Source organism: Clavelina lepadiformis, chromosome 5, assembly GCF_947623445.1.
Source record: "Clavelina lepadiformis chromosome 5, kaClaLepa1.1, whole genome shotgun sequence".
Taxonomy (NCBI): Eukaryota; Metazoa; Chordata; class Ascidiacea; order Aplousobranchia; family Clavelinidae; genus Clavelina; species Clavelina lepadiformis.
In genome coordinates, this window is record NC_135244.1 from 14,372,183 (window position 1) to 14,385,495 (window position 13,313).

General features: G+C 36.2%; 2 protein-coding genes across 4 annotated transcripts; both read right to left on the reverse strand.

The window, feature by feature from the left end:
• Positions 1-43: 43 nt before the first annotated feature.
• Positions 44-5,257, reverse strand: LOC143459566 (uncharacterized). The gene is made up of 17 exons (XM_076956779.1): positions 5,109-5,257; positions 4,455-4,576; positions 4,237-4,362; positions 4,041-4,154; positions 3,836-3,952; positions 3,555-3,726; positions 3,309-3,475; positions 3,104-3,249; positions 2,897-3,021; positions 2,578-2,624; positions 2,374-2,487; positions 1,843-2,138; positions 1,441-1,688; positions 1,205-1,340; positions 963-1,063; positions 723-808; positions 44-468 (listed from the first exon to the last, which is right to left on the reverse strand). The coding sequence occupies exons 1-17, from the start codon at positions 5,255-5,257 to the stop codon at positions 335-337; spliced, it is 2,400 nt and encodes a 799-aa protein (XP_076812894.1). The 3' UTR covers positions 44-334.
• A 1,491-nt stretch (positions 5,258-6,748) lies between these two features.
• On the reverse strand, positions 6,749-13,272 carry LOC143459897 (uncharacterized). Of its 3 annotated transcripts, none has more exons than XM_076957213.1 (21): positions 12,941-13,272; positions 12,642-12,820; positions 12,385-12,485; positions 12,054-12,175; positions 11,823-11,948; positions 11,593-11,706; positions 10,732-10,848; positions 10,489-10,665; positions 10,264-10,306; positions 9,993-10,165; positions 9,707-9,852; positions 9,497-9,615; positions 9,319-9,401; positions 9,023-9,136; positions 8,589-8,917; positions 8,331-8,521; positions 8,121-8,258; positions 7,854-7,992; positions 7,610-7,719; positions 7,435-7,532; positions 6,749-7,273 (listed from the first exon to the last, which is right to left on the reverse strand). In XM_076957213.1, the coding sequence occupies exons 1-21, from the start codon at positions 12,996-12,998 to the stop codon at positions 7,137-7,139; spliced, it is 2,814 nt and encodes a 937-aa protein (XP_076813328.1). In that variant the 5' UTR covers positions 12,999-13,272; the 3' UTR covers positions 6,749-7,136. The 3 variants fall into 3 exon arrangements, with proteins under 3 accessions (XP_076813328.1, XP_076813327.1, XP_076813329.1); XM_076957212.1 differs by having other exon boundaries at positions 9,497-9,618; XM_076957214.1 differs by having other exon boundaries at positions 7,138-7,273; positions 7,615-7,719; positions 9,497-9,618.
• Between the last annotated feature and the right edge of the window lie 41 nt (positions 13,273-13,313).

Sequence of the window (13,313 nt, forward strand, 5' to 3'; positions counted from 1 at the left end):
AAAGTACGGTACAAACTTTCAACATCTTGAAATTAACCAAAGAGTTTTTTAATCTACAAAGGTTGTAGACGCGAAAACGTTTCAATCTATTTGGTATTTTTTAGTATCTGCACTATTTAGAATTAGTTATTAGTCATTATATGTGATCATTTGTGTTGGACGGCCCAAATACAAGCGAATATAAAGTCAAATCCCACATTACTTCCTAAATATATAACCTAAAGTTATGAAACTTCTATATGCCAAAACAAGACAGAAATAATTGGAATTTTCAGTCCGTAACACATCATGTTCGATCCATACGAAGGCAAAAACTTCTCTGAGCGAACAGAGGTTAAAATGAGTCAAACTTTCTGTCATCAACGAACGCATTTTCTCTTGTCACCTCCAAACCCGGGCCCACCTTGCTTTTGTGACTTCGTTCCGGAGCTTTAAGCAGCTTATCGACCAAAGATTTTGCTTTGTTTTCTACAAAGTCAATAAACTTATAAACTTATGGTAGATTATCTCTTTGCACAAAATGAATTATTTTCTTTTATACAGAAAAACGATAATTCATAATACGTTTCTGACCATGCGGTTTCCAAAAAGAATTGTCGGCAAAAAGTGCATTTATTAGAATAAGCCATCCTACGCATCCACTTTTCATAGGCCAAATGTTATTATGTTCAAATTGTTAGAATTCATAAAAATCATGAACATCCGGTATCACATCTAACCACCTGATATTGGAAGTAGGTGTTTATCCAAGCTAATCTTTCGGGATTGCTTTATGGTTCGAGGAATCTGAATATCATCATCTGCACGTCTTTTCGGGAAGCCATGGGAAACAATGCTCTTATTAAGCGAGAATCTGTATATGCTACAATTATGTCTACCTGAGATAATGAATAATAATCATAGTTGCATATCTATAGCATGCAAAATTTCAGTATATAAAGAATTTAATATAGTTTACACACTTTGTACTTTCTTCCATGTTTAATGGGAGTGGACGAGTTATAATGTGGGTGGTTGTGCCAACCGATTCGTTACAAGACGAAGGTCTCTTGTACTTCTGAGCCTAAAGTTCAAATCATTTTTAAAATATACTAGCTTATACCTTGGTTCTAGAGTTCTAGACAATGATTTTGAAAAAAGCATGATTTAATCCTGTGTGTAGCCTATGTAGCCTATACATATCCGTTTCTATTAGCAAATATACCTTGTTTTTTGGTGTTCTTGCTAGCCAATCACTGACTTTTTCATCATTGTCTATTGTTTGTGCGAAAGAAAGTCTTTTTGAATCGTTTCTTGGAGAGCTTTGGGTATTGTTTCCAATTGTATTTTCCATCTTCAAACTGTTTTATCAGAAAGTAATTTTTAACTTAAACACTATTTTTTCTTTAGTTGCCACTGTTTAATTAGAAGTTTATATTTTTTGATTTTTTTATTATTTACCTTTCCTGAGAATTATCTTCATAAGGTAAACGATAACCTATTTCAACTCCTAACTCTTCCTCAATCGGTGAAATCTCTCTACACCAGGGCTTTTTATGTTCTTCTCTCTTTGCTCGCCTTCTATGATTATTTACAAGATCTGCAATTTGGTGAGGTTTGATTATGACACTTTGTTCTCGGTTGTAAACAGCATGAACATCGCTTCTGTGCTGTTGGTTTTTAGCTTTAACCATCACATTCCAAGCTTCCTAAAAAAAGCATCAAACAGGTTACACGATACATTGAGTAAGTTTTGCTTTAGTATGTATATATATATTGTAGTATGAAGTATATATATATACTTTGGAACAGTATGAAGTATATAGTAGTATGAAGCTTAAGCTTTAGTAAATTTAAATTTACTGTAGAAGTTATTTGGTCTTTTCTTGTGGGATCCAGTGTCATGAAATGATTTATGACGTCAGCTGCTTGTAGTGGATTTAGTTTGACATCAAGTTTGTCGTGTTTATCGTTTGCAGTTTGATAAAATGAGGGATTTTCATATGAACTGCCAATATTTTTGGGTTCCAGGTCTTCAAAAATTGGTACATGAGGTAATTGGTGAGGATTGGTGACTTCTTGCTGAGGAGACTGATACAGAATGTTAGTAAGACACATTGGATCGGGACCTTGTGGAAGGTGCTGGGTGTAAGCATCATCTTGATAAAAAGTTGAACTTGGATAACTTTTCGTTCCAAAACTAGGCACAGGCCTACCGTCTGCATTTAGGAGGAAATGCATCTTATTATAAGGATGTTTACGATTTAACCTACTATATTAAAGCAGTTTCTTTTTAGTCTTTGCACGTAGTACAGGCTATACCGTACTGATTCGTACTTAAAATACGATTATATATATAGGCCTACTCGTATATAGACTACTGTATGGACTTGCATTGTTCAAAGGTAGAGCGAAAATCGTAGTTTGGATCATTGTTCTCTTTTAGTTCGTTTAAGAGATTAAATGCTGCCTCGGGTGAGAGCAAAGCTTCTGATGGATGGTAGCTCCCTAAATTTCGTATAAATAATATCAATTTTATTATTCATATGAGCAAACCACACTTGTAAGCAACTCGTGCCAAACCGCTGTAATTGTTACCATTTATCTTGTCCATTTCAGTTTGAGGCACAGGTATCGAAATTCTCCTGATAAAAGTATATAAGTTATAAAAAATCAAACCAGCGATATATTTCATTTACATCATTCAAAGATATTTTTGTTTTCAATAGGAATGTGGTAATAATTGTTATGTTGTGATTGATTAACGGACAAATTTAACGTTTGAGTGATGATGAGGTCTTTAGTGTATACTTGTATAGGAAAAGGAGACAACTATAACAGCAATATATTGGGAACAGCATACTTTATTACATAGGCCCATAAAGCTACTTTGTTAATTGTGATATAAATTACTTACTTTACCGACGTTGATGCCATCTGTGGTGACGATATTCCGCTGCTGTTCACTATCGGAATCGTTACTTCTTGTTGATTTTTGTTACTTGCAAAGTTATCCATCCCGAAAGTATTTATATGTTTGTCCTATATGAAAATTTTTTATGAACATATTTCCTTTTCAGTAATTGCACACAGCGACGCCAACATAGAAAGCAGCTAAATCTACCGAAGAATCTTCCGTAATTTCTTCCATGATAATATCTTCCGACATCTTTTTGAGTGTATTCAAAAGTTGCTCGCTCTTTCCTGCATCGTTTTTCATCGTAAAACCATTTATAGAAGTGGTCCGCGAAAGTCTTCTGCCACCTCGTCCTAAATAAAAGGTAGAACAACAACACAACTGCTTTACTTATATCATTTAGGTTATTTACCTTCGCCGCGTTCGGATTTTGTTTTCATGTTTACCATTGTAACCTGGCGATGATGTCCATCACTGTTACGTATCTGGTTCCACCAATACCACACAGCGGCTCCCAGTATAAAGCAGGCAAGCAATAGCGCCATAGCAACAAGTACTATTACATTTGAGCCTCCATCACTAAACCAAAAAATTGCAGCATTATGTTTCTGGTGTATAAGTACAAGTTCGACTCCTTGCTTGCGGTATATTTCTTCACCTGCCAGGTAAAGTTGTCGGCATCGACACCGTAGATACAGTAGACGGTGTTGATGCGATCTTCGTGGGGGAACTGTTAGTATCATCATTTTCTTCTGGAAAAGATACATTTCCGTCTTTATCTCCGGGAGTTGCTGTCGTACTAGGTTGTGTCGGTTGTGGTGGTGTAGGTACTTTAAAAAAATCACAAACGTTACTGTAAATCAAGCTTTACAGCATACACAGTTACACAGTTTACATCATAAAAACAAATAAAAATTTCAAACGCGTTTAGAAATTTACTTGGTATTTCGCATAGGTCTCCCATAAAATCTTTAGGGCAAGAACAGACGTGATCCTTTCCTCTGTCAACACACAAGCCCCCATTGTCACAAGGATTGGGTGTACAGCGCACAGGTCCTGCAGAAAGCGCAGGGTTTAATGCGACAAACTGTTATTTGAAATGAGTAATTATGACGGTTTGCCCGATCGCTGATTGTTTACTTACTAATTTCGCAAACGTCTCCTGTAAAGTTATTGATGCAGCTGCAAGTAAATTTCCCAACGTAGTCAGTACATTGGCCACCGTTCTCACAAGGAAAGGATGCACAGTCGTCAATGTCTTTGAATAAACTCAAACATTTTAACAACAAAGTTCAAGTTTACCGACATGGAATCATGGAATGCTGCAGATGTCAGCTTACTTTTCTCACAGTTAATCCCTGCGTAGCCATCTGGGCATTCGCATAAATAATACTCAGGATACGTTGCACAACTCCCTCCATGTTGGCAAGGATTCGACGCGCATGGATCGGGGCCGTTAAGTTCGACTAAAATGAACAAAAAGCATTTGCTGGTAAAATCTATAGAAATACTATCGATTTACGTTCAAAAAACAGTTTCTCTAAATTGGAAAACTCACTTTGATATTTGAATTTGAAACCTTGCATTGTGTCAGATTCATCACTAATAAACGCAACAATAAGTGGGCCAGCTCCACGTAAACTTCCGCCTTCTACCTTGTCTAAGCCATCGCCACAGTACCTGCGAAGACATAAAAACACAACATATTAAAAAGTGTTTGGGGTTATTTTAAGTGCTTTTGCTCGCAAAAACTTAAACGTAGGAAATTTTTAAAAATTCGAATTGGTTCCTCAAAGTACGTTTCTTTTTGACAAAGAGTCTATTAAAAATGTTACCCTTATGTGACGCATTGTGTGACATTACAAATCGGGTGGTATTCGTGTCAAGCGCAGGAGCTATATGTAAGTTATATTACCGGGCAAGCAAAGCAAATACACGATGGAAACGCAGCTGTACTTACAATGCTACTTTTACAGTAATTATTGTGCTAAGACATGCATTATAGATGAAAAAAGGAAAACACAAAACTTGCGCACACCCAACAAAGCACACCTTGCTCTAGCCTAGCGCACGTTGGCACATTAATAAATAATACTATAACACTTAAACTACTGCTACATTCAAGATTACAACAGCGGTAATCATGTAATTACTGTACACTAAGCAGCATTATAGCGACTTTGCAAATTAAAATGTAAGCGATGTGTTGTACCTTTGTGGCTTAGACGTTGGAGAACTAGCATTAAATACAACGTTGATGAAATCATATTTACAGTCCTCGCTTTGTTCGATGGAGAAACTCTCAAAACTAATCTTGATTCGTGAAATAGCAATACCAGCAACATAAATAACATAATGCATTTATTTTCATCAATAAATAAATATACATATCTTATAAACACGTGCTTCCAATAAAACGAAAATTTGACTTCAGACAACTTTCAATTTAGCTTTTTTAAATTTTGTTAGGAAAATATAAATTTGTACAATTTTACTGTTACTTTTATTTTTCAAGCGTTTTAGAAAAAAGCACGTGTTTAACTTTATCGGGGTTGTCATAACGTCCCAGTGCGTTATTTTCTAGGTACGCTGCTTAGGTTACTTGCTTCAAACACAAATTCCAAAAAGTCATAACGACAATTTTGACTGTTTTCCAGAGAAAAAGTATTAAAACTTATCTGAAACCAAAACGATGGCAAAAGTATAGTAAACATAATCTAATTGTATATTCAGCAGCAACAGAAGCGAGTATTTCCATGATTTCATCATATACCCTTGTTTTCTTACATTAACTATTTTGTTTGTTAGAATCCTGTAAATGCATTCGGCATCGTCAGGATAATTTTCAGGAAAGCTTGGGGAGTTCACTTCACCGGTTGGCTCATAGAACTCTTGTTGGCACCTAGGCTTGTCTTTTGTCTTGTCCTCACAATATATTAGAAGTCCTGCAAGTAGAAAATGTCCTTCGATATAGTCCTTCGTTCCATAGAGCTTTATGTTATATATCCTATAAACATCCTGGGCTGCTCTTGCCTCGTTTTGAATTCACAACATCTCACAATACCTTGTATAATCAAGAGTAATGCCGATGAGATCAAAGTGAAGTGGAAAGTCATGTCTGAATTGGTTGGTCAAGTTTTAGTCTTTTCAATTCGCATGAATCGCATCTATTGAGTTTACAAAGCATTGTCTTATTTACCTCTATCATCTGGTTTTACCCTTGTAGGGTTTGCGCTACGCAATTTGTATAACTTTGGGAATTTATTTGTGTTAAATTTTTTTATCGATTTATTGGTAATGGTCCTTCACTTTTAAATTTGAATGTTATTTTTTAATTATCTAATCACCGCACTAACGGTCAGTTACTTTATCCCGAGTCAAGTACCACTCCATAATGTTTCCGACAAGGGGTATGGTTGTTGTTTTTGATCGGATACTGTGGTTAAGCTTGGCCGGAAAAGACAAGTATAATATCTGAACAATGAAGCATGACATCAGAACCAAAATACCAAAACAAGATCATTCAAATTGTTACAGGTTGGAGTACTTTGATCATTTTTATACTCTGAGTCTTGTAACTTTTTCGGATATTTTGTATCACTTTGCAGATGACCACTTTAAAATGCTTTTTGCGGATCATATACATATTTTTATAAATGTTTAACGTCTTTGGTGTTACACATATACTGTATATATATTTCACTGTACAATCAATAACAAAATCAAATGTTTGCTGTCATGTTATCAAATTGTTGATGCGTGTATATATAGAGTCTGTAGACCGACAAGTATTGAACTAATTATAACAGACAGATCAAGTAAAATTATCCACATTTATTTGTTAGCGACCGAATAAGGTTATAATTACAGCTCAACTTATTATTTATATGCATGATTTAAATATGTAGTGTACATCACATTGGAATACGGTACAGACAATAGACATAATAAGGCTTAAAAGTTACACGGCGGTAGCAAATGTCTCGGCAAACTCTAAGGCAAACTATTACCAAAACATGAACTAAGTATACAGTATATGAGTTAAGCTTATAGACAATGCATGAAAAAAGATGTTACTAAAACAGATGAAAGTAAATGAATAAATTAATAAATAAATGTTCATTTAATACTTCTATATATAGCTACAGGTAAATGGTATTTGTGCAAAAATGTTTTGCTTCGCGTGGATTCAGAAAAATGTTTTATCAACGAATAATAATTATAACTGACAAAAAATGCTTTAAAAGTTATCGAAATCATGGTGATCGCCCACAAATGCGTTTTGTCTAGCAACACTTAAACCAGGTCCAACCACATTTTTGTTGCTTCTTGCCGGTGCCTGGATTAATTTTTCCACCAATGATTTTGCTTTATTTTCTAAACAAATAAAATTATTTCACTTTTGCGTTGACACAGATCTTGCAAATACGATATTAGAACTGCTATATTTTATACTTAAGAGACCATATGTATTAGTTTCAATGAATGCAGATATTTTCTGTGTTGAATTTTTCGAATACTTAACACAAATTGTTTACCAGTAACGGGTAAAACGGGTTGCGTGGTGGAAGGTAGCTTTCGTGTTTGCTTGATAGTTCTTGCGGTCCTGCCTACTGCGAGGTTTTCTTGCTGCGAACTGTTCCACGGGAAATAGTATTTCATTTAAACTGACTTAATTTTAAACGTAAGTTAATGGAAGATATGAATTTTTACCTTACGTTCTCGGGATTGTCACGTTGGTTGCGTGGAAGCGGTCGGGTTATGGTATGGGTTGCTGTACCAGTTGATTCACCTGGTGACGCCGGCGGTTTGTACTTGTGTCCCTACAAAATACCGTAAATCGGCTGCTAATTTCAACATAACTGTAAGCTGACAATTGCGGACAGACCGATACAAAACTTCAACGATACAGAAGTAAACCAACCGAGTACGTTAAAATGGTTCGAATCCTTCATACTTTTTGATTTGGAGTACTTGCAAGCCAGACATTCACCTTCTCATCTGGGTCAAGAGTACTGGCATAAGGAATTTGTTTTGTTCTTTTGTGAACCGAATTGATCATGGGCTCTTCTAATTCTGACTCCGAAATCATATCTCTTTCAAGTTAGGTTAGTTCATTAATGTCCCAGAAAAATGTAACTCAAAGCCATTTTAACATATTAAGTTTTACACCAGCTTCACTAACATTACTTTTACGGCTTATAGAATGAGAGCTTTTAATCACTTGCTAGAAATCTTCGGTATATAGTTATGTTGATTAGGGCGTATATCTTCATTTGCATCAGACTCTTCCCTTATTGGAGTGTATTCACGAAAATTTCGATTCACACGCTGAGGGTGTTTTCTCATGCTCTCTGATGGCCTGAATATAACTTTTATTAGCGAAAATAGGTTTGAAAAATTTACGAGAAACTTGCTGTCAGACTTTACTTACACTGAAGAACTCTGCTCTTCTTCTAGCAGACTGTTTTCACTTTCTTGATACTTGGAAAAATTTCTGACATTATTCACAAAATGTGCAATTTCATGTGGTTTTATCATGATACTCTTCTCCCGTTCGAAAGTTGGTCTTTTTCCGCCGATTGGCCGCTTTCCTTTCATATCACGCATTATATCCATAGCTTCCTAAAAGAATATTTTAAGTTGACCAGTTACTTGGAAATTACGATTCCATAACAGAATCACGTCTTACTTTCGAGTTAACACCAGTTCTTCTTCTCGAAGGTTTAGACATTAAATAATTCACAAGATCGGCAGCTTCTCTTGAATTGAGCTCCATGCTTTTGTCGTCATCAACTTCTGGTGGCAGCGCATCTGGATAAGGATTCTCTATCTCTGAGGTTTTCGAAGGTACTGGAACATGCGGTAGCTGGTACGAATTTGGATTTTGTGGCAAGTTCTGTGAATAGAGATTGGCTGGTGGAGCATATTCCGGAGGAGGAGGCGGCGAAGAAAATTTGGTAACAACTTGTTGACTGAGGGAGATAGGGTCTACCTTGTTTTGGAAAGCAGACAGTCCATCTGATAACGTCAAATTAAAGGTATGAATGTAGATGTGTTAATTGGCTATCTACTAGATCGAATTATGCAGTGAATGCATCTATATCCAAAAGTAATACCACCTACATTGATCAAGCGCAGATCGAAAATCGAAATTTGGGTCTTTGTTTTCTTTCATTTTGTTCAAAAGATCTATGGCTTCATCTGGAGATAATTTGACTTCGGGTTGTCGTCGATCGTCTGCAAGGTCACAGAACCAAACGTTTATGATCTACTTTAAAACGCATTTTGTAGTCAAAGCTAAGCGCTCTGACAGTGTATCAACGGGCGGACAAAATATTTGTTTTCACACCCTAAATAATTATCTTTTACTTTATGATTTATGATTTACTTTATGATATCTACTACTTTATGATTTAAACCTGAATTGGTAAAGTCAGGTTGAAGAGCTCTATTGAGGTTCATTTGGTTCATATCCCTTTGTGAATATGGATCTAAAACCTGCCTGCATTATCAAAAGAACAAGTACAGCCTGTCCGATAAAGTGCTTTCAAGTAAAATGTATGGGAGTAGAAGATCAAGCGATCATAAATATTTCACCTCTTCGGCAGCTCGTGGTTAACTATTTGAGTAGGCCCACTATTGAATGATGGGTTTTCCACTTGAAGGTTTTTGTTGCCCGTTAAGTGATTGTGGGGCTTTGCCGTCTTTGTTTCTTTCTGCTATAAAACGAGTGATAGCCACCACATTTAATTCATCATAAAAATTTTAAGTAGTGTTTGTCAGATTGCACTCGTAATCATGACCAACCAATGAAACATCCGTCACTTCTTCCATGATTATATCTTCAGACATCTTTTTTAATTTATCTAAAAATTGATCGCCATTGCCGGGATTTCTAGTCATCGTGATGCTGTTAATTGAAGTAGTCCGGGAAAGTCTTCTTCCCTCTTTTCCTGTAATAAATGTAAAACTGTTCAAGTGAACCTGTCCAACCAAATACGGAAGAGTAACCCTGTTTTATTTGCGGCCAAGCATTTGTTTATATTCAGTATGGTGTGTTTGACAAGCCCATGCAGAAACAAGATTCTCTTGCCTTCTCCACTCTCCGACTTCGTATTCATGTTTACCAAAGTTACTTCTCGATTTGGTTTTTCGTTTTCCTTTTTACGGCAGTACTTCCACCAGTACCAGAGCAAACCGCCGATAAGGAGCAAAGCAAACAATATAGCAAGAATTATGATGAGGGTGGTAAACGAATTTCCGTCACTAAAATAAACCGGCAGTCGATTCAAAAAATATTTATCTGCTACAAAATTCATCACAAATTACGATTGAATAATATATTCACTTTCTCACTTAGTTACCTGTTTTGTAAGTTTTCTGGATCAGTTGGAGCATCTGTGGCAGCTAAAAAAAGAAAATGGTGTCGAGCATAAGTAAACGTTTAAGTACATTCACCACATTGTTGCCAAGTGCCAGGTTATTCTAAAAATTCTAATATCTATAGGGATAGAAATCTTTTCATAACTTTTTGTAACTTTTTGTACAAATTCATAATGCAAAGAGTAAACAGCTTTTGCAACACCTACCATCGTCACTTAAATTAGACCCGCTGTCTTCCAAAGGTAAGTCAGAATTTTCGTCGGGAACGCTTTTGTCTTCATTATCTTCATCATCTTTGGTTTGAGGATCCGCTGTTTTTGTTGTTGTTGTTGTTGTAGTTGTTGTGGTGGTTGGGATGGTAGTAGGTGGAGGAAGAGTAGGTACTGTAATAATAATAATGACGAAGATGACTTCGGATCACATTTGAAATTGAAAAACAATTAACTGACTTGGGGTTTCGCATCGGTCGCCCATAAAGTCTCTGGGACAAGAGCAAACAAAGTCTCTTCCTCGGTCAATACACAAACCACCATTGTCACAAGGTTCTGGCGAACATCGATCGGGCGCTAGAAACAAATGGATATAAATTCCAAATATAGTGCAGGTAGAATTGTTTAATGTTAAGTGAACCATCAGGTTTTTGGAAACCATTTTAGTAAAATAAAAGCGAACAACAAGCCAGCCATAACTTGTGTAAAGGAGTTTGAAATAAAACTGTGGTCAGCAGTACTATAGGTGTCACATGAAGCGGTCTCTTGCTGACTACGTACTACCAGAATAGCATCTCCATCAAAGGTATAAAGAAACACGTTATACAAAAACAATTTGCACAAAATCAAATGCGTGGTTTTTTATTAAAGCCCCGAATCACACCCAATCTTATGGTGAGTTATGAAGGTGGATGCAATCATACAACTAGCGGAAAATGGTTGTAATAGAAATCGTACTTCACCGCGATGGGAAGAAGGGCCCGAGACAGGACATAATAAACACAGGCTACAAACAATACAAAAAAAACAAACTAACAATGCTTCAAACAATAAATGTGAAAGTTGTAACCAAACTTAGCAAACATTGGTGCAAACGCTGATAAAAAGTGATAAGAAATAGCGAATACAGAGCAAAAGCAAACATATCAATGAAGAACAATAAAACAAGCAGCCGAGCAACACAAAATCACACCACAGAATGTGTGTTACACAAATCTTGAGGAAAATGAAATAAGCAAATAGCCTACAAGCACTTTAATAAAGCTTATTATGGTGAATCTCATAGCCGGATTTAATTGATTATTATCATTGTTTTCTTACCTATCTCACATAATTCACCAGTAAAACTATTAATACATTGGCAGAAGAACTGATTAACGTCGTCAATACATTCTCCACCATTATCACAGGGATAGGATGCACATTCATCAATATCTGCAACACGTTCATAAAACCGTTAGGAAACACGAAAGCATCATGTTCAGCATTTTAGTTCATTTCAATGTTTATTTTCACACAATACTGTACTGTATTTTGCCGTTGTTTCTTGCCTTTTTCGCAATTGACTCCCACATAACCGTCTGAACATTCACATGCGTAATATTCTGCGTATCTTTGGCATTCCCCACCATTCTGACACGGATCGGACTCACATGGATCCGGGCCGTTCAGTTCAACTGAAAACAACCCGCTTTGTATTTTGCAATTTGCACGGCGTAAAAGCTGAACTAATTGAGAAGAGTGCAAGGACCAGTTAAAGCAGATAATAATGTCAGTCTTACATTCAAAAGTAAATTTAAATCCTCCTCTGGTTTCAGCTTCATCGCTCACAAATGCGGTTATGAGAGGTCCACCACCTCTGAGGTGTCCTCCATTTACTTTATCCAATCCCTCGCCACATAACCTTTTCAATATTATTTAGTAATTAGATTTTTTGTAGTTTAAAGCTATGTAGATTATTAGGGCTAGTGCATAAAACAATTATAGTGTATATCAGTTTAAATACAACTTACTCGGTTGCAGGTTTATAACTACAGTTTTCATGAGGTTAAGTGAGGCTTCATTTAAAATACAGCGCTGTGCGATATCGTCTAATTTTGCATCATAGCCTACCTTTGTGGCTCGGAACCCGGAGCGGTGGCATTAAAAACCACATTGAGAAAATCATAGGTGCAATCTTCGCTTTCTTCAATAGCAAATGTCTCGAAATACACCTAACATTTTGAACAGCACCATCAGTCACCAGCACCATCCAGTATAAATGAAGATAATGATCATGTGCCATATCCATTAAGGAGGCTGACTTTCAAGTGTCTCTACAATTCTCTCCAATATGGATATAAAAGCAAATTTCAAATTTCTGAACTTACATTAATCATCTTGTCTGTTAGTATTCTGTAAACACAACTTTGGTCGTTTGGGTAATTTCCCGGGTAGCCAGGTGAAGTGATTTCTCCCTCTGGCTTATAATGCTCTTCTCCGCATGGAGGCTTCGGAGGCGGTTCCTCTCCTTCTCCTGCTTCTTCTTCTTGACCGAAACAATGGTGCGCTGAGTGGAAAATGATTTGAATGAATGAACATGTTAAAGACATCCATTCCGAATTAATGAAACATCTAAAGATATTTTACCGATGTCTGAACGAATGCAATCAGGCAAAAACTCTGTTACCTAAACAAGTCACTATCACTAGCAGAGAAACCATGCGCCTACTTTTCAATGGATACATTCTAGCCTTGTTTTAGGTAGTTTTTCAAGCTTTAAGCTTTCTTTACATAAGTAAGTCTTCATTGTGTCATCTGCCAATGATAACAATAACTAAACAGTCTTTGCTTTACTGTTAAAGGTATGCTCTGAGTGGAAGATCATATTTCACGTTGCTATCGATTAATTGGTATTGATCAATGGTGCTTCAACCATATAGGGAAAATATGCCATATGAAGCAACTTGATGCAAGTACCACTTTAGTTGGATAACTTCATCTCGCTAAATGTGTAATTGGGTATTAACTTACATTTCTTTGTGCAGAAATGTTTTGCGTTA

What these genes read in the sequence shown, in the direction of transcription:
- LOC143459566 (XM_076956779.1), bottom strand. Translation starts at nt 5,257, where the DNA reads ATGCATTATGTTATTTATGTTGCTGGTATTGCTATTTCACGAATCAAG. An exon ending in GAAGATAATTCTCAGGAAAG is followed by an intron (nt 1,341 to 1,440) that starts GTAAATAATAAA and finishes CTGATAAAACAG; the next exon opens with TTTGAAGATGGAAAATACAA. An exon ending in CAAGAACACCAAAAAACAAG is followed by an intron (nt 1,064 to 1,204) that starts GTATATTTGCTA and finishes TTTGAACTTTAG; the next exon opens with GCTCAGAAGTACAAGAGACC.
- LOC143459897 (XM_076957212.1), bottom strand. Translation starts at nt 12,998, where the DNA reads ATGTATCCATTGAAAAGTAGGCGCATGGTTTCTCTGCTAGTGATAGTG. An exon ending in TAACAGACAAGATGATTAAT is followed by an intron (nt 12,486 to 12,641) that starts GTAAGTTCAGAA and finishes TCAAAATGTTAG; the next exon opens with GTGTATTTCGAGACATTTGC. An exon ending in ATACCGAAGATTTCTAGCAA is followed by an intron (nt 7,993 to 8,120) that starts GTGATTAAAAGC and finishes CTAACTTGAAAG; the next exon opens with AGATATGATTTCGGAGTCAG.